At 34.5% G+C, this 19,480-nt stretch overlaps 4 protein-coding genes across 6 annotated transcripts; 1 reads left to right on the top strand and 3 right to left on the bottom strand.

The window, feature by feature from the left end:
* The first annotated feature begins 1,003 nt into the window (after window positions 1-1,003).
* Window positions 1,004-2,601, top strand: LOC110600708 (auxin-responsive protein IAA4). Its single transcript, XM_021737548.2, has 4 exons — window positions 1,004-1,449; window positions 1,555-1,760; window positions 1,999-2,098; window positions 2,215-2,601. Exons 1-4 carry the CDS (start codon window positions 1,250-1,252, stop codon window positions 2,288-2,290), a joined length of 582 nt encoding a protein of 193 aa, XP_021593240.1. The 5' UTR covers window positions 1,004-1,249; the 3' UTR covers window positions 2,291-2,601.
* Window positions 2,602-5,875: 3,274 nt separating this feature from the next.
* On the bottom strand, window positions 5,876-9,497 carry LOC110600706 (pentatricopeptide repeat-containing protein At4g02750). 2 transcript variants are annotated; one of them, XM_021737545.2, is made up of 4 exons: window positions 9,419-9,497; window positions 9,251-9,324; window positions 6,378-8,247; window positions 5,876-6,218 (listed from the first exon to the last, which is right to left on the bottom strand). In XM_021737545.2, the coding sequence occupies exons 3-4, from the start codon at window positions 8,057-8,059 to the stop codon at window positions 6,152-6,154; spliced, it is 1,749 nt and encodes a 582-aa protein (XP_021593237.1). In that variant the 5' UTR covers window positions 8,060-8,247; window positions 9,251-9,324; window positions 9,419-9,497; the 3' UTR covers window positions 5,876-6,151. The 2 variants fall into 2 exon arrangements, with proteins under 2 accessions (XP_021593237.1, XP_021593236.1); XM_021737544.2 differs by lacking the exons at window positions 9,251-9,324; window positions 9,419-9,497 and having other exon boundaries at window positions 6,378-8,425.
* Window positions 9,358-13,268, bottom strand: LOC110600707 (rRNA-processing protein EFG1). 2 transcript variants are annotated; one of them, XM_021737547.2, is made up of 8 exons: window positions 12,953-13,268; window positions 12,394-12,523; window positions 12,136-12,263; window positions 11,670-11,808; window positions 10,592-10,706; window positions 10,301-10,364; window positions 9,904-10,185; window positions 9,358-9,618 (listed from the first exon to the last, which is right to left on the bottom strand). In XM_021737547.2, exons 1-8 carry the CDS (start codon window positions 13,103-13,105, stop codon window positions 9,613-9,615), a joined length of 1,017 nt encoding a protein of 338 aa, XP_021593239.1. In that variant the 5' UTR covers window positions 13,106-13,268; the 3' UTR covers window positions 9,358-9,612. The 2 variants fall into 2 exon arrangements, with proteins under 2 accessions (XP_021593239.1, XP_021593238.1); XM_021737546.2 differs by having other exon boundaries at window positions 9,904-10,191; window positions 12,953-13,267.
* Window positions 13,269-13,854: 586 nt separating this feature from the next.
* LOC110602378 (serine/threonine receptor-like kinase NFP) lies at window positions 13,855-17,234 on the bottom strand. The gene is made up of 3 exons (XM_043951438.1): window positions 17,113-17,234; window positions 15,692-17,025; window positions 13,855-14,788 (listed from the first exon to the last, which is right to left on the bottom strand). The coding sequence occupies exons 2-3, from the start codon at window positions 16,811-16,813 to the stop codon at window positions 14,051-14,053; spliced, it is 1,860 nt and encodes a 619-aa protein (XP_043807373.1). The 5' UTR covers window positions 16,814-17,025; window positions 17,113-17,234; the 3' UTR covers window positions 13,855-14,050.
* Window positions 17,235-19,480: the final 2,246 nt, after the last annotated feature.

Genomic DNA, 19,480 nt, shown 5'->3' with positions numbered 1-19,480 from the left:
ATTCTAAATTTTCATAAAATAATCCAATAAAGCAAGAATTACTTTATTTAGCATAGTCACTGAAACTTGGAATACAATCAGGTTTTTCTTTTTTAAACTTTTTTTAACAAATTATTTATAAGTTATAACAGGATCAGTTTGTCCCTTTAATTCTTATGGTTTGTATAAAATCACGTGCTTAATAGGTTTTAATTTTAATTTAAATATTTAATAAATTAATGATTTTCTGGAAATGGGTGGAAGTGAAGACGATGAAAAAGGGAGAAAAGAAAGCTTTAGAGGGAAGTTACATCAAATGTAAATCTGTTGATAACCAAAACATGGAAGAAGCTTTTGAAGGCGCACGGGTGGGTTGCTGCACCAAGAAATGGACCCTTGATGTTGATCATCAGCGTGGAATGAATAGGCATCCTATGCTCATTTCCACACTCTCTGTGGGTCTCACCTACTTATCTGCTTTGGGTTTTCCTAATCAATGTTGGTTACCCATTTCTGTCACACAGTCGCCCGGCCTGATTAACATCGCAATCTTCCTAATTAACCACTCAGTTTTCAATTTTTATTCTTATTATTATACAAGGCAGGCGGAAAAAAAAAATTAAATCCTTGAGTTTTCTTATTAATTTCCACCATATAAAAATAAATAGAGTTAGAGAAAAATAAACTCAGGGAGGGGGGGGCTGACCATGTTATCCCACATGTGATGTACCCACCCATAACCAAAAAATTTCAAAGCTCACAGCCAAATTCTAGACCCACATGGCCATGCTATGCCCATACCCAATAACCCATGTGGACCCCATCACCCACATGGGTATGTTTCCTCATTTTTTTTCCCTCTCCTAAGCAATCGACGATCCTGATTTCCCTCCCAAAACTCATCTGGACCGTATCCACTTTAAACTCCCTCCAAAAAGTCTTCCATACGGGCGGCTGTGCTTGTCCCACTCTTGTCCCCTAAATGCATAGACAAATTGCTTCAAAGCTGCTGCCATTGCTACTTGCTACCGACAACTTAGCTTGCCTTTGTCCACAATTCATGCATTCTTAAAATTCCAAATCCTATTTTGCTCGCCACTCGCCGTTTCTTCTTATATCCGCTTTTTCATATACTATATAAAATACTCAAATTCTTTGATTCCCATTCACATAGCAAACTCAAAATTTTCTCACTGCAACAAACGAAAAAACTCATCACAGCAACAGTAATATTCCATTTGGCTGGTTTTAATCAAAGATTGTTACAAAAATGGAAGGTGGTGTTGTATATGAGAATGATCTCAACCTCAAGGCTACCGAGCTTACACTTGGGTTGCCAGGAACTGAAAGAAATCAGGAACAAGCAGTTTCTTGTGCTAGAAACAACAAGAGGCCGTTGCCGGAGAGCAGAGATCAGGATGCCAAATCTGATGTTCCACGTGCTGACCCTGACACACCCCCTGCTCCTAAGTAAGTACTAGTAATTTTTGCGTGAAGAATCTTTATATTAGATCCTTGCAGATGTTATATGTGAATACTTATAATATTGATCTGATTTGGTGATGGGACTTGCAGAGCACTGATAGTGGGGTGGCCGCCAATCCGATCCTACAGAAAAAATAGCTTGCAGCAGCCTAAGCAGACTGAGGCTGAGTCTTCTGGGATGTACGTGAAAGTAAGCATGGATGGGGCACCATACCTTAGAAAGATTGACCTCACGGTTTATAAAGGTTATCCAGAGCTCCTCAAAGCCTTAGAGAACATGTTCAAGTTCACCATAGGTATGTTTTTATCATATAGTATTTGAATTAAATTTATCTGAACAAATTGAGAGCTGAAAATTTGGATAAGAAGAAAAAAAAATGAAAATCTTTCAAACTTTCTCAATAAGGAAGAAAGCTTTTTTACCACCTAATTGAGCCGACTGACCAATGGAGAAGATTTGTAACTAAGAAATAAATTACAGATTTAGCTAACCAACCAAATCTAACTAATGAATAAATATTTACACTTCTGCAGGTGAGTACTCAGAGAGAGAAGGCTACAAAGGATCAGAATATGCACCTACTTATGAGGACAAGGATGGTGACTGGATGCTGGTTGGAGATGTTCCATGGGAGTAAGTTTCTTTCTTTCTTTCTTTCTTTCTTTCCTCTTTTTTTCTCATCTTTCTCTTAAAATAATTTTGATCTATGATTCTGGGAACTAAACAAGGTTTGTTTAATGTTACTGCAGAATGTTCATGTCATCCTGCAAAAGGTTGAGAATCATGAAAGGATCAGAAGCAAGAGGCTTGGGCTGTGGAGTATGAAAACCCCACAAGCCGAAGCAGCAACCCAAAGAAGCAGGAAAAGAAAAGATTATGTTTCCTATGGAGGGAAAAAAAGATCTTTACAGCTTGGGTTCTGCAAGAAGATGTTCAATCTAAATCTCTGGGTCGCTCTATTGACAGATCCTGAAGCTGGACAGGACACAGAAAAAATATCACTGTGAAGTTAAAAGTTGCGGTCATAGGATGACGAAGCAAGATATGTAGTGGCGTGGATCTATGGTTTCATTCAGCTGATCATTGTGCTCTCATCAACCCAAAACTGTAAATGGAAAAGTTTTCTTAAAGAAAAAAGGAAATTGAAGATAGGTCCATTCAAGTCTTGCATGGTTCTGTAACACTTTGTATACAATACTATGAAGTTGCACAGTTTTGTTGTTAATTGCAACTGACTGATCTACACTGTAGATGTTCTATCATGAGTTAAAGTTTGTTGTTCTTGTTCCGTACTGTTCTTGCTTCTTGAATATAGAAGATATTTAGACTTGTAATGAAGCTCATGTGGTTACCAGTTGAGTTGTTCATAGGTTCCATGCCCATGAGAAACATGTCATCTTCTCACTGAGATTTGGTTGTTCAAGAAATATGTAGCAAGATCTTTTACCGTTGTCTAGAATTGATTGACAGCTTTTTTTTTTTTTAATTTATTATTTAGTCCATAAATTACAATTATTTAGTCCTTTATTATACTAAAGAGAAACTAATAATTTAATTTTTATGATTTCTCTTTCTCAAATTTTAGCCATTAATGAATTAGTCTTTTACTGTTAGAAATATTTTTATCTTATTTATTTCTTTTAATTGTTAACTCTTCTGTCTTTTATTATCACCTTTTGTAGGTTGATTAAATCGATAAAAATGAATTATTCTGATTTAATTTAACAATAATGCAATTGCAACCTGCAGCTCCTAATAAAATTTATTTTTTTTACTCGCTCTCTTCATCAATAAAATCAGGGAAAAAGAGCAAAAGATAGAGCATAAATGCAGAAGAGATGAGAATAATTTGTAACTGTTAGATCTGAAGCAGCCAAAGAAAGAAAACTAGTAAGTAAATCTCTGAAAAATGAGTTGCTGCAATTTTGAATTCATATATGATAGCACCTATGGAGTTTTGTGCCTAATATTTGACCCTCATTACGTATCCATGTGTCTCTTATTAATCAAAATTACAAGTACTTTCTAAAAGAAAGCTTGGATTTGGATATAAAAACAGCCATAACTTAAGCATCACTCCATGGTATTCAGAGCAGATCCAGAGACCTTTGGGTTTGGGGACTAGGGTTTCAGAACCTGCGTGTGAAAGAGGGCGTGCTTAATATCCTCAACAAAGAAAAAAAAGATTGATATCTTTTTATCAGTTTCAGTTGTTTTCTGGCGCAGAGCATATTGACTAGAAAAACTGATGTTGGGAACAGTGAAGACCAAAAGAGATGCACATGCCGCACTCAACATTATTAACTGCTCTGTTCATGAGAAAGAGAATGGTCGTGGTCAGTGGTCAGTGGTCAGAGCTCCAAGCAACAGTGGCTGGTCTTGAAATTAAGAAGCATTCACCGCTGAATCAGATTCCTCTCCAAGAAGCCCATCTACAAAATTCAAATTGATTTTTTCTTTCTCAAACAGCTTTATTGTAACAAGTAAAAAAAAATTTCAATTTTTTTTTTTTAAAAATATACAGGGAGAGAGCTAGTCTAAAAGTATTGCTCTGTTTTTGGAAGACAAATTTTCTGCAAGTATTATTAATTTGCTATTGCTTTTCCTAAAGAAGTTGCTTTTCAGGATATGGCTAAACATGGGATTACCATTAATTAACACTTTGATTAAGGAAATCTTATCGAGCAAGGAGAAGATTTTTGGGGTTTTGTAAACTTTCTTCTGTCTGATAGTCTTTTGGCAAAAGGATTATCAGTTGGGAACCACATGCCATCAACCAAATTCATGTTTACTTTTTCTTTTAAAGAATAATCATAGATTTGACCCAAAAAAAAAAAGAATATTTATAAGATTAAAGTCATTAACAGATTAAAAATTCTGCCTTGCAACATATGCAATGCATTTATGCTTTTTATACTTAATTTTTAAATTTGCTTCTACACTTTTGGACTTAAACAAAACTCTTCCACACCACTTACAATTTATATATTCATTGAATTAGAATCACTAAATACAAGTGCAGTCTTGTTGAAATTCTAGACAAATAGATTATTATTATATTTAAGCATTAACATCATCGTCTTTTATACCTCCCTTTGTCTAAATAAACCCTAATGCTTTACGCAAAACAAGATTTAACATAATTCCAGGGCTTGACTCTAGTGATCTCTAAGTTGATATGGTTGTCGTTTGTGGTTTAGAATCCATTGATAAAATTAAGACAACAATTCACCTATCTTATGAAAGACATATTCAAAGATAGTTGCAGCAAGTACCCGTCAATACTCAATGGATGAATTACAAAAATATTATTTCCCAATATTATTATTGATAAGTTGATAATATGAATATTTAAAAATTTGTTAAATTTGAGTTTTGATTTTATTACACTTTCTTCCCTTTATCAGTTTAACTATTAACACTTTAAAAGAAGACTAAAAGATTTTTGTAGAAGATCAATGTTTTAATATAGTTTTTTAAAAATAAATAGATAAAAATATTAATAACCATAATAATTACGAATTAAATAGTTATTTATTTGAAATTTGAGTAACAATGTATGTTGAAAGATTTTTAGAAAATAGATGTAAAGACGAATGTGTTTATCGAAATTAAAATTTAGAAATGTTTTATCAAGTTTTTCAATAATTAGTGATTAACTTATTAATAACTGTAATACTTACAGACATTTTTGTAATCTCCAGCATCCTAGAAAGCCAGTCCTCAGCCAGCACATATAAATGCGACAAAGTTAGTTAATTTTAGGCTAGAAATATTAGGCCATCTCAATTCTCGAAGAGTTATCGACCTCAAACCAGCTCAGAGACAGCCCACATGACATGTATCACAGATTATGTGGCTCAAACCTTGTGTCACCCAGAAAAGAAAAGAGGAAAAAAAAGGAACAGGCTGCTTGCCACTCAGGTACTTCCATTGCTCTGGAGTACTGTAATAAAGGTGTTATCTTCACTGGCTACATCACCTATAGGCACAACCACAATCGGGTAAAATGCCCACAAATGAAATAATATTGGGAACATCCAGTAATCTATCGACATTTCCATCTCAGCTTCAAAATGAGTTTAGATTTTTCCTTTTCTAAAGAAAATAAGTTGATTTCCTTTACATGTAATCTATGACAACATACCAACACGGGGCAATATTGACAAAAAAAAAAAAATGCAAGCATTTAATAAGCTCCAACTATTTTTAGACCAAAGTGGGATCCAAGGGGATGTTACTGTCACATCTGCTGATCATTATTACTTAACAACTAACTTATGTAAATTCTATGACATGAAAAGTTATTTAGTTCAATAAAATATCAAAAGCAATTAGTTTAATTGGTTCAACTGCACAGAACAGTTTTGCTGCTGACAGCGCCTTTTAGGACCACATTCAGTCAAAAGAAATAAAAATTTAGAGGGCTACTTAAGAAAGAAAGTAAATCACCTCAGGACTTTGTTTGGAAGCTAATTTCAGAGCGTGACTAGGATTCATGCAGTGGCACTAGCACCAATTAACAAATATTGGAAGCTTTCCCCCAAATACCAAAGATTTGAAGCACAAAATCAAATCAAAGATGTAAAAGGTTTAGTGGTAACAATGACATGAATAAATATATCATAGTCCTCAGTGCTGATGCTTTGAACTGAGATTCCTTGAGAACTCAATACTTGAACAGGTTCAACCAGCAAAAAGGAGACTGGAAAAGGTCACGATATCCATTTCATAAGCTGCTTTGTTCTTGAAGCTGAAAATCAAATGGAAGTTAAGCCCCTCACTGTCCAACTACCATTTATGGGAATTATGCATGTGAATCTCGGCAATAATACAAGGAAATAGTTTATGTAATTTTAATCCATGACCCTATGTCACAATGAAGCAAACTCACAGCGTCTACAAGGCTAACCTTTCATCTATGCTGTTAGAGAAAGTTGAATTATGATCTCTACGTCCCAAAAGCTTCATTTCTTTGGTGAGCAAGTCCAAAACAAAGTAAATGTTTTCTGAATCAAAATGAGCATCATCACCCATGACAAACTCATGGACTACACATCCCAACTCAATCCAGCTGGAACCTTTATTCTTTTTAACTTGGTTATCCCTAATCATTGTCCTCACTTTAGCAACATCGTTCCATCGTCCAGCATCAGCATAAATGCTACATAAAAGAACATAATTTCCAGAATTATCTGGCTCAATCTTGAACAGTTCAGCTGCTGCAACTTCAGCCAAAAGAACATTGTGATAAACCCTACAAGCTGCGAGCAGAGCACCCCATATGGCCGCACTAGGTAAAATTGACATGCTGCATATGACACTATGTGCTTCTTCAAGGCACCCAGCACGACTAAGAATGTCAACAAAACAAGCATAGTGCTTTTCCAAGGGTTGAATTCCACATTCATCAATCATTTGTTTGAAAAACCTCCTGCCCTCATAAATGAGGCCCCCATGGTTACAAGCAGTCAAAACCCCAAGAAAAGTCACTCCATCAGGTTTTATGTTTGCCTTTTGCATCTCATCAAACAAAGAAATGGCATTGTCACTTAATCCATGATTTGCAAAGGCTGTTATCATTGTGCTGTAGCAAAGCAAATCTTTATGGTCAACCATTTCAAACACTTTCACTGCCCTCTCAATGGTTCCACATTTTGCATACATGTCTATCAAACTGGTGAGTAGCTGCAGATTAGAAGAAAGAGAAGGTCCTATGAAGTCATGGATAACTGATTCTGCTGTATCTAGAACTCCTAACTGTGAACAAGCCGAGATAATTCCCAACACAAAAGTTTCATCTGGCTTAATATTTTGCTTCTTGAAGGATTTGTACAACTCCAGAGCACTACGAGGCTGCCCATTTTTGGCATAACCTCCAATCACAGTTGACCAAGCAACCAAGTTCTTCTCAGGCATCTGATCAAATAAACACCTAGCACCTTCCATATCTCCAACTTTAACATACCCATCCATCATCATAACCCAAGATGCAACATTTCTTTCCTGCATCTGGTCAAAAAACACTTTTGCATTTTCCAAATCCCCTGCTTTACCAAACCCCGAAACCATCATATTCCATGTTCCAACATCATAAGTTGGCATCCTTTCAAAAAGATGTCGAGCAGCAATAAGATTTCCAACACTCATATACCCAGAAAGCATCACCTTCCATGCTGCCAAGTCTTTTGCAGGCATCTTCTCGAAAAGAATCCGTGCCTCCACCATTTCCCCAGACTTGATATATCCCTGAATTATACTAGTCCACGAGATCACATTCCTCTTTTCAATTCTATCAAAAAGCTCGCGAGCAATACCAACTAATCCATTATTTCCATAACCCAATACCATTGAATTCCAAGAAACAACATCTCTCTCCTCTATCTCATCAAAAATCCGTCTTGCAAAGCCCACTGCGCCACATCTCATGAACAAATCAATCATTGCATTTTGGACTATCAAATCAAACGCAAAACCACATTTCAATGCAAACCCATATACCACCTCCCCATCTTTGAGTCTCCCCAGCCTAGCCAAAGCCTTAAACACTGATGCAATAGTGAAATTCAAAGGCGCAATGGAGTCTCTGTGCATATCAATAAAGAGTGAAAATGCATTTTCATACTGGTGAGCTTCAGTGAAACCATGAATCAATGCTGTCCACAGAAATGTATTTGGTTCCGGGATTTCATCGAACAGTTTGTGAGCGCACGAGATGGAACCAAATCGAGAGTAAAGCCTTAGAAGTTTGTTCAGAGTGAGGTCGGAGGAGGTGAGGGAGCCTGAGATTACAAGATAAGCATGGATAGATTTTAAGGTTTTGAGAGACTGGCACCTATTGAGAAGGTTTAAGAGAGAGTGATTCATTTCATGGCGCCAAAATTGACGAGGTATGTAAAGCTGCTCTTTTACGCCTTAAAATTATAATATGTAAATAAGCCTTTTTTTTTTTTTTTAATTTAACTCGTATGCTTTATAAAATAAGTAACGGATTAATATAATATTATCTTTTAATAATAAAATAATTTTTATAATTTAAAATATCAAAAAATTTAGTATTTTAATTAATATAAAAATTAAAAATCATAGAAATAGAAAATAAAATTTTACATTTTTAATTATTTTTATATTATATATATTTTTTTGAAATAAATATTGAAATTGAGAAATATAACCTTAAACCTCTTAAATTTATTAAATGTACTTATTATTAAATTAAGCTATAATTATAAATATTATTATTATGTTATTTTTTTTCTAAAAAACTAATTGATATGAATTTAGATAAAAATAAATAAAAAAATTAAAGAGTAATAACTTTTTCACCATCTTATTATATGACCACGCAACTTCGAAACACCATTAAAAAAAACGGGGAAAGAAAAGAAAGCCAATTGCCGGTAAACTGGCAGAGCTCAAATATAAGAGATTTTTTATGAAAATAAATTCAATTAAATTTCAATATTTTTATTTAAGTATCATATACGTTTAATTTAATTTTTTTATCAATTAAATTTCTGTATTTTTATTTTAAATAAATTTTGATTTAATATAATATTTTTTAATGATAAAATATTATTTTTAATTATAAAAATTCATTCTTATAATTTTAAAAATCATTTACATTTTTTATGCATTTTTAAATTTTATATTTTAATTAAAATACTAAATTTTTAATATTTTAAATTAAAAAATAATATTTTATTAAATCAAAACTTATTTACACAATAAATTAAGCCAAGCTGAAGCTTAAAGCTGCACTAAGACATCAAATGAACAATGCACCTTTTCTTGGAGATGTTTAATGAATGTAGCGCCTAAACTCAGTTTCAGGTCGCTCGGCACAACACTGGGCATCTCTGAGTACATAGAGATGCAAAGAGAAATGAAAATTCTAATAAAGATTGATTCTATAAAAATTAAATGTTGAAAAGAATCCTCAAATAAACCTACCATCTCGTAATGCATAGAGATGATCATTCCAAAGAACCATTAAGTACAGACTTCTGAGTACCTACCCACAAAAAAAAAATGAAAAATATTGACGGTTAAACAGAAGCACAAACATTTTTTTCCGTAACTGTCTTGTCATATAATATACTTCAATTGGTCATAGTGAAGTTACATGAATGTTGAGTTCATCCAGTTTATGCCTGCAAATGGACGAGAAAATAAATTATTATAGACCAAAATGTAAAATAAAATATTAAGTAGAAAAGGGAAAATGTTATTGCACAAAATATTCAGTAATCAATATGCCATGATTAACTTTCTATTCACTCCCCAAACAGCATATTGAATGATTATCCAAAGTGGCAAACGCCATGAAGATTAGCATTCAACATCTAAGCATGATACAAATGCCAAAATTGCAACAGAAGAGAAAATAATTAAATAAAAAAATAAGGGGTACAACATTAATATTAAAAAAAAAATACCTGTTGTTTTTTCTTCTTTGGCCTCCTCTTCCTTCGGGGTTTCTGTGCATCAGAATTTGAACTTAGATTACTACCATTCCCCGTTCTTGTATTTGAAGATCCCCCTGCTTTAAACGAAGACCCACTTCTGCTACTTGATGTATTGCTGGATGTAGAAATTTCAGACCTCTGCATCCATGAATTTTTGCTTGATGAAGCTCCAAACCTTGAATGGGCATGTGAAAAATTTGATAAAGAGTTGTTTGAAGGCCGAGGAGGAGGCATTAGTGCTCTAGCAGACATCTGTTTCTGTACAAAACAACTGATGTCAGGGAAAAAGAATAAGAAAAATATAGAAACAACTAATAGCTGGGCAAGTCATTGAACAAGGATGCCATATTCAGATTGGACACATAACCTGGTTCCTTTCATCACTGGACATACCGGATGCTGCTTTGCCAGAAGTGCTGGAAGCTTGTTCCCTGAAAAGTAAATAATAAAAATTAAATATGCATATACACGAAAATAACATCGCGACCGGCTAATGTACCATTACATGTTACCTAATTTTCTGGTACTTGAACTGTTATTATACTTATACGTAGTAATAAAAATAAAATTCAAGTGTTACCACCAATAAGAAAAAAGGGAGGACAAAGAAAAGAAATCCTTGAAACCTCCATCCCTCCCTTACAATTACTTGATATACCTTGTACTTTTATCAGTCCACTCATCATCTGCATCTGCTTCATCACTTGAGGTTCCAGTTAAGAAGAAATCATCTTCACTCAAATCCAAAAGACCATCATCCTCACTTCCCGTCTCTGTAAAAGGGAAGTCCAAAAGAAGACATCAATTTGTTTGCAACATTGTAATAACAAAATATTATTTTGGTGATTGAACACTTTTTTTCATCATATGATGCCCGTTCTAATAAAAAAATTTCCAATATTTTAGCAAGGCCACCCCACACAAGCACTATCCACATTAAGCTTTTACTCAAGGCGCCTCAATCTCAGAAGAAGAAGTTCTACAAGGGGAGAGAGAGAAGAGGGAGGGGGGGGAGGCTGATTATGCCAACATAAAGTTATAAGCCTGTTTCACATTGAAGTGCATAAACTTGATAGAGTACAATTAAAAAGTGTGCTGAATGTTTCGAGAGAAGCAAGAGGATTAAACATATTTATGTCAATTATTAACTCAATCCCAAATTCCCTATACAAGATATGTAAGATAAACATATTAACCACGTCTAGCAAGAATAAACCAATCCATGTAATCTCCACACCATTGAGAATCATCCACCTTTCTTCTCCCAAACAAAACACAATAACAAAGAAGCCAATTACCTAGTAGCATCTACAGCTACAGATAAGGATCAATTTAGCAGAATCCACTACATTCTGAAGTCCTTATAAAAAAAAGCCACAAGTCCATATGCTGTATTTCAGCGAAGCAAGCACTTGAAAAGTTGACATAAACATTCCACCAAGTTTTATGCAATTCATCAAGCACAGTACAAATCTTCTCTATCTGAGATTACAGTATACTTTATCAGTATACTACAAATATAAGTACTTATCGGTATATTCGTCAAAATACTTGTCTGATTTCTTTGAGATAATTGATATGCCTCTCCCTCAAATAGGACACATCTGAACTCAGATTTCCACAAAATCCACTATTAAACACTTTGTATCAGCATGAAAGCACACTAGCAAAAGAAATAAGCATTCCCAAAATGGCAACCAGAAAAACTGCTGGTGGAAGTAGAGGAAAGAAAATACCTTCTAAATCCTTCCCACTAGCTGCAGCAGCAACTAAGTTGGCTTTAATCTGCTTGCGCAATCCATTTCTCCTATCAACTATGTCTGAATCATCACCTCCAGTAAATAAAGATACATATTTCTCAGTCTTGGGAAAAAACTGCAAGTGGAAACAGTTAGAAGAAATTAGCTTCCAATATATTTTATAATCATTTATTTATTCTCAATAAACAATCTGAGGACATAGCAGCATCTACATTTACTTGAAGATTACTCCTACAGAACTTTGGTTTCAAATGAAAAAAATTCAATATAGGGTAAAGCTTCACCAAATAGTAAGACCATGAGTTCAACGTTGATTAGCCTTTGAATAAAAATTCAGCACACTAGTGAATTTATAATTTCAAAGCATGATCTATTTAGAGGACAGCAAGTTCAAATTTCACAGAAAAATGTTGTTGAAAGAGAAAGAATGGCAAACATATACCCTAACATATTCAAGGTCCTCTTTCAACTTAGAAAGTTGCTCAGCAATCTCTGCATCCTGTGCCTGACCAGATGAAGCACGTTGCAGTTTCTCCAGACGCCTTATTCTTCTTTCTACTTTTCTTCTTTCTGAACAAAGGAAGTGTTGCTTTTAAGCATGAAGCACAGAACTTGGGCGGTGCCCAACGCAAATTGAATGCTAAGGCATGTAGGAAAGGATCCACATTAATTTATTACAAAAAAAAAGAAATAAACTTACCAAAAAACTTTATTTTCCTATCTCGCAAGAATATTTTGCGTTCCAAAGCCAGACGTGTATGAATCTCCTGTTGCTTCTTAAGTCCTTCTAACTTTTTCTCTTGAGCCTCTCTGACTTCAGGAGGAAGTTCCTAGAGGGAATTAACACTTGCATTTAGCATTTTCAATGAAACACAATACAATGACCCAACCGCTCTTATCACCCCCACTAAATAAAAAGAGGCAAATGACACAAAAAGTTTCCACCACAATCATTACAAAATCAAAGCCAATAATAATAATAAATAAATAAATTCTTATACACGATTTATATATATATATATTTTTAATGAAACATAAAGAATTAAAATTCTTGCAAAATCCTTATTCAATAAGGGAATAGAAACTGAATTCACTACTTGAAAAAATAATATTTAAAAAAAAAAAAGAACAAGTCGATTGAACACACAAAACCCTAAATCTAGCATGTATAAACTTTTCCTTTTTCTTCGGGGGTTTATCCCAGTGCCGAAAATGAAAGACGCAGGAGATTTGGGTAAAAATGGAATTCTGAAGTGTACCTTGCGAAGCATGCGCTCTGTGGAACGAATCTGGTTCTTAAGAGACACGGACTTGGGCTTTGGCTTCTTCTCTACGCCCATTCCCTTGGATCGCCGCCCCACGTGAGGCTTCCGTTCGGCGACCCTGCGCTTGCCATAGCCACCATGGGCCATTTTTCCTCAATTCAATATTAGCTGCTTTCTGTAGCTTAGCACCAGATAGAGAACGTAGATAAGTAGAAGACACTATTTTGATGCTACGGCTACGCTGGCGATGGTAATATAAGGGCTCGTGGAGGTAAACTTTGAGATGCTGTCGACAGAGACGCTTCCCTCTTTTTTCTCTGAGTTTAATATTTAAGTAATGTAAATTAAAAAGCAATTTACAAAAATGGGTAGTTTTTAATCCATTTACAAAATTAATACTTGAATTAGAAAACGTGAAGTTTTTTTTTAATAATAAACTCTGAAAAAAACTATGGTTTCATTTTACATATCTATTAAATTTAGATTAAAATTTCGAAAAATTAATATAAATTTAGTCAATTATATGTTTTTTTCTTCATTTTAAACACTTTGTTTTTATATTAAAATTTTTATATATTTCAAATCTTGAAAATTGAAAAATATATATAGTTCTTCAATTACGTTTTAAAAAATAATTAAAATAATTTCTTTTGAGAAAAAAAAAAAGATAAACTGAAATCACAATCTCAAATTCACCTTGAGTTGAAGTCCTTCTCCCTGATGGCCCACAATTCATATTGGAAGAGAAACCCAGATGGGTTAATGTTGATGGCCCAATTAGAAAGGCAGTGACGTCCAAAGAAGCAGATGGACATATTTTCCAAATAATGAGAAATTCCATTAAATTATGAATTTTATTTATTTAGAATAAATTTATTTGCAGGGAAATATATGAATTTAGAATAAAAATATATGAATTTTATTTATAAATTCCATTAAATTAGTATAACACCTCGTTCCTTCCCCTGTATGGCCTTAATCTTATTACTATTAGTATTTATTCAGGGGAAATATAAGAACTTGAAAGGACAAAAAGGGCCTCATTATTATATATATCCACTAAACTCCATCTCTGAACTACCAGAAGCCAATTTATCTTGCTGTGACCTGAGGTTCGGATAAGCCATCTTCCGAGATGTCAAAGAACAAATCATCGCTCTTACACAAAGCATAAACAATATCCACCACGCTAGGCCTCTTTGAAGGATCTCTATGCAGACAAGCACCAGCAACGTTCATTACATTCATTACACTCTCTATTATTGAGCCTGATTCTTCTGAAAGAACATCATCCATCAATGCCTTCAATCTTTTCTCTTTCTTTTCCACATTTCCATCCAAAACTGCTTTAGCTTTTGCCCATAAAACCTTACCCTCTTCATCAATAGCTTCCTTGCCGGATATGAGCTCAAGCAGAACCACACCGAAGGAGAAAACATCCATCTTTGTCGAAACCACGCCATCAGTTAGATATTCAGGTGCAATGTAGCCTTGAGTACCGACAATGTGCATTGTGATGGCGTTGCACCCTGATTTTGCTAGTCCAAAGTTGGCAATTTTGGCTCTCATGGTTGAATCTAAAAGGATGTTACTGCTTTTGATGTCTTTGTGCACAACCCTTGGTCTAGTGTGTTCATGGATGTATTGGAGACCATTGGCAACATCAATAGCTATGCGTAATCTTGTCTTCCAGTTCAACTTTTCATTATTGTTGCCGTGCAGCCATGAATGAAGAGAGCCATTTTCTATGTACTCATAGATTAGGTAGCAACCAGCGTCCTCGGTGTCTATGCAAAAGCCCTCTAGCTTCACCAAATTTCCATGGTTTACCTTCATCAGACAGAAAGATCATGACTTTGTCATGAAACATCAATAATTTGCAGGGAAAACAATTAAGCTCTAGAAATATGATTAACTATTGAAATGGGTTACAAGGGTTTGTGGGTGCTAGACACAACTTGGACTTTGGTCTACTCTTTCACTGTTTTGCAGCATCATTCAGCATTTCAACAAATGATACAATTGATATTTTTCTAATCAGCCAAAGATGGTTCAGTTTCGCAAATCCAATTAACATAATATAAATTAATCCTACCGTTTCTATGAGAGCATTCACAGGTTTCATTCTTTCTGTTTTGACTGCTTTAGAAAGAAAGAAAAAGAAGAAAAGGATTCGAGTATTATTTTGCACTTGTGATGCCGTGATGAGTAATCCAAAAGAATACATTCCAGAGAATTAGGGCCAGGCTGACGCAATACATGAACTCATTTCCTTCTCAATTATTTGAAATCTGTTCTGTAGTTATACCTTTAAAGCCTTCCAAGTAGAGGCAACCATAGTATAATATTCCCTACGGAATGGACAGGTCACTTTACCTAACCAAATAATTTTTAATCTTTAATTTTTAATTTATAAAATTCAAACAACTAGAAATCTAAATGGAAGTCAAGACTGGTGTCATTGTCTACTGGGATGTTTCGTTTTTGATCCCCATGTCTTTCTGTATTCTTAATTATGTACTCCTGCAATCAGTCTTATGATTCCAATTACTTTCATGCTTTTGATGTTGCAATCTTCAACATTTGAGATAAACTAGTTCTGAGTCATCAGTGCCCAATCCTTAATAACTACGATTATCTGAAACTATTGACAGGATATTGTGCCCCTGATTAGGAATCAAAGAAAAAAGTGAAAGCTATAACGTGCGTCAAAGAGGAATTTTAGTATTTTACCTTCTGTAAGATCTTAAGCTCCTCGTAAGCATTCCAATTCATCTTCTTAATGGCGTAATCCTCCCCATTAATGGATCCTTTATACACAGACCCTTGAATCAAGAAATTTTCATTGAATCCATCTGTAGCTTCTCTCAGTTCATCAATCTTAAAGACCCTGTACTTGTCCAAGCAATCTGAAACATCTGCTAGCAAATTTGTTTCCATGTCCTTTGAACCTTTCCGTTCTCCATAGAATTGCAGTCTCCGCTTCTCTTCATCCCCTTCTCTCTCTCTCTTCAACTTATCCTCTCTACATACCCAAACTCCACTTATCAAAATCAACAAAACCCCGGTAACTCCAAGCCCGATTGCCAATCCTGTGATCAAACCTTTCCTCTCTTTCCTTCCAGAAGCCACAGGAGTAACTATAGGCTGCGACAATATTGGAAGTCGATTGACTGGAATGAAGATTGTATTAAAAGGCTGTGGATTATTGCCATTAACATCTATAATCGACTGTGTGTCAACTCCAAACCTTGAAGCAACCAGTGATAAGTTATCAGAAGGTTGAAACACATAAGAAATCAGATAATTCACCTGGTTTTGCAATTGGGTTTGATTAGGACACTTGCAAAATACTGGAAAGATCACGTTTTGGCCTATATCGAGTAGAGTAGGGATGAGCGTGGGGTTCACGACCTCAACAGCCTGGTAAGTAGTGAGGTTTCGGAAGTTATAAGTAGAAACCAGGTAGAAAGTGTCACCTTGTTTGATCGTGTATGAGATGTTTGCATATGAGTAATTGACACCAGTAGTGACATTGACTGTATTGCAAGAACATGACAAAGGAACAAAGAGAGATTGGTCAGGGATAAGAGGTGAAGACGGAGAGGAGATGTTGCTTGGTTTTGATATCATAAGACGGCTAACAGAGAAAAGGTCACCGACGGAACCCAGGTCAAGGAAGTTGGGTGCCGTGGCTCTGTAGAAGGCGTAGGTTTGGCATGGGTTGCTAGTCTGGTTCACCGTGCAAGTAAATCCTTGGGTGCTTGGCTCTGGCTGAGCTTGCAAACAGTTGAGAATATAATTAAAAGAAAGAAAGAAGATGAGAGAAGAGACTAACCGGGTATGGATTCTCATTTCTGGTTCTGTTTTCCTTGTCCTGTTTTGCGTTGGTTTATAAGAGATATGTTAATGGAGCAATTCTACTAGGGCGAACTCACCTTTTCGAGATTATATTTCTAGTCAACTGTTTCGTGTACATGGTTGAATTTTCTTTCCGCTTTCTCCATCCATGGGTTACTGGGTATGGGTCCAACCAACTGGTGTAACCCACCTTCGACGGTCTGATCCTGGTCTCACGTGGAAATTGTCCGTCCGATTGAAGAAGTAGGTTCTCAATTCAATTCAAAATGTGAATCAAATGGAAGCAAACTTACCATTCAAACGATTTGAGTGCGATGCTGTCAAGAGAAACTTTTCAAGCCTTATGAAAGCCACCTGCATACGACTCATTGGATGACAGATGACTAGTATGCAGAGGAAATTTGAGCGGGCATGGAAGGCAGTAATTATACAGGTTAAATAAAAATTGGATAAATAGAAATATACTCTAAAAAAGTAAATGGGTAAACTTTTTAAAATATAGTAATTAATTAATATTTATTTTAAAATAATTATTTTTATATCTATTAACTTATTATACCATAGATCATACAATCGTTCTATTTTATAATTTTTGAAGGACTTTAAGGTGACTGATAGTTTATGGGATCAAGTGATACGTGTCCTGCAGAAATTCACTGGTCAGTCTTCAATCCCATTAGTAGGAATTCCCTAGAAATGTTGGAAAATAGAGACGAAGCCGTGTCGGAGATGGGAATACGCCAGCGGAAAACATAGACCCACGCCACAACCCACAAGGGCAGGGACAATGGTAACTTTGCCTGATTTTGAGGGCATTTATATTAAATCTAGATATTTTTTTTACAACCACAACAACGTTTTTGATATTTTTCTTGGAAATTTTCAATTAGTAATATTTAAATAATTCTATATGATAAGACACATATTTTAAGCCCCAAATGTTAATTATATTAAGGTGTACCTTGCAATATTTTTTAAAAATTATTTTCTATAAGATTTTTTTGACTTAACAAATTTAAATTAGTATCTCTTTCAGCTAAAAATATATAAATCTGATAAAGTATTTTTCTTACAGCTGGTGTCATTAATTTCCAAGGTCAAATAACCGACACAAGCAATTACCATCGCCGTACGTCCAGTTGTGACAATAATTCCAGAAGCAACCAAAGCTGCTACAGTAGGCTTAGCCAGTGAAGTAAACTCTTTCAACTGAAACATATATAAGCTAGACCTGATAGATGAATTATTTGTGTTCAAATTTGTGTATTTATTACAAGTAATGATAATTATAGATATAAATATTTAAATTAATAAAGAAAAAACTTATTTTCTAAAATAATCACATTCAAGTGGAACACTCTAGTCATATTCCATGGAAACCGACAAGAGGCAGGACAATTCCATTAATTACGCTATAGTTGCAGTTTGCAGCCACTTGTGCACTAGACTTGGAAAATAGAAGACATTACGAGTCTTTTCTTTTAAGGTAGAATGAATTTCATTAACCCCATATAATATAATCTAATTTGTACAACACTAAAAATAAAGGCTTCTGAAGCCTAAAAAATAGTTTTAAATTGCAAACAAATCTAAAGGATCAACAACTAAACTCCAAAGCTAAAGAAAAGAGAAAATAGATTTGTAGTTACGACAACAATAATTGCCTTTTGATTCTTATGTGGAAAGATGACATTAAATTTTTTCTCGAAACAACACAGAAACAAAGCACTCAAAAACATCAGGAGAGAGGCAAAATAAGAAAAAAAGCAGCAGAATCCAATACTCGCCCATTTTTCCTCAAACCACATTAAACTCTAGAAGCCAAAATAACCATTAAAGCATCTCACCCAAGCCCCGCTACAACATGCAAGAAACTAGCTGAGGCCCAAAGTAGAGAAATCACTGCTAGAAGAGTAGATCCAGAACGGCGCTGAGAATAGAACGTTTTGGCAACTAAAGTGAGCCACAGTCATTAAAGGCTAAAATCTAAACTGCGAAGAAAGAGGACGACGGATCAGCTTCTTTAGCAAATTTATCATTTATTGAGGGTCACCAAGAAAGACATGCAAGTCTGATACCTCAAGAATTATCCATCACTAAAATTAAGCCTTCTCACCGATCAGAAAGCCAACCACCAGAACAAAGCTGGTCTTTGAGGACACGCATCACTAAAAATCAAGTCATCATGAATTTTAAGATCTGTTAATAGGACCAATAGTGTTCAAAATTTGTTCCTAAATTTAATATAAAATTTTTTAATTAAAAATTAATAATAAATTTTAAAAATTGTTGATAATATTAATGAATTTGTAAAATTCTATTGGTAATAGATAGATTTTTAATAGTGGGAAAGCAACTGGGTGACTCGGTGAAAGCAATACATAAAGCCTGTACATATATTTATAAAGTTGGGAAATTTTAATTTGGAGGACAATGATTAAATTAACAAAAAAGATAACAAAAATAAAATGTCAGCGCACCATGAAATGAAGGATGGAAATCCCCCCCAACTCAAAACTATAATTTTTAGATTTGAGAATCTACACCCACTCACTTCATAATCCTTAATTCATTAAAACACCAGTGGAAAATCAAACTAAGTTCCACGATAATTGTTATTTTAGATTTTTTAAAAATTATTTGTCAATTTAAAATTTTCAA

This window comes from Manihot esculenta, chromosome 15, assembly GCF_001659605.2.
Source record: "Manihot esculenta cultivar AM560-2 chromosome 15, M.esculenta_v8, whole genome shotgun sequence".
Classification (NCBI taxonomy): Eukaryota; Viridiplantae; Streptophyta; class Magnoliopsida; order Malpighiales; family Euphorbiaceae; genus Manihot; species Manihot esculenta.
Note: the sequence above shows the minus strand (reverse complement) of the source record. Positions and strands in the feature narration are given on the sequence as shown.

Bases quoted from the DNA above. Each gene is read 5' to 3' on its own strand.
- LOC110600707 (XM_021737546.2), bottom strand. From the start codon at position 13,105: ATGGCCCATGGTGGCTATGGCAAGCGCAGGGTCGCCGAACGGAAGCCT. The intron at 12,524-12,952 runs GTACACTTCAGA...AATTCCCTCTAG, and splicing joins CAGAGCGCATGCTTCGCAAG to GAACTTCCTCCTGAAGTCAG. The intron at 10,192-10,300 runs GTTATGTGTCCA...TGTTTTGTACAG, and splicing joins CCAGTGATGAAAGGAACCAG to AAACAGATGTCTGCTAGAGC.
- LOC110602378 (XM_043951438.1), bottom strand. From the start codon at position 16,813: ATGAGAATCCATACCCGGTTAGTCTCTTCTCTCATCTTCTTTCTTTCT. The intron at 14,789-15,691 runs GTAAAATACTAA...TGTCTGATGAAG, and splicing joins AGCTTAAGATCTTACAGAAG to GTAAACCATGGAAATTTGGT.
- LOC110600708 (XM_021737548.2), top strand. From the start codon at position 1,250: ATGGAAGGTGGTGTTGTATATGAGAATGATCTCAACCTCAAGGCTACC. The intron at 1,450-1,554 runs GTAAGTACTAGT...TGGGACTTGCAG, and splicing joins GACACACCCCCTGCTCCTAA to AGCACTGATAGTGGGGTGGC. The intron at 2,099-2,214 runs GTAAGTTTCTTT...ATGTTACTGCAG, and splicing joins GTTGGAGATGTTCCATGGGA to AATGTTCATGTCATCCTGCA.
- LOC110600706 (XM_021737544.2), bottom strand. From the start codon at position 8,332: ATGAATCACTCTCTCTTAAACCTTCTCAATAGGTGCCAGTCTCTCAAA. The intron at 6,219-6,377 runs GTTAGCCTTGTA...TTTGATTTTCAG, and splicing joins TCTAACAGCATAGATGAAAG to CTTCAAGAACAAAGCAGCTT.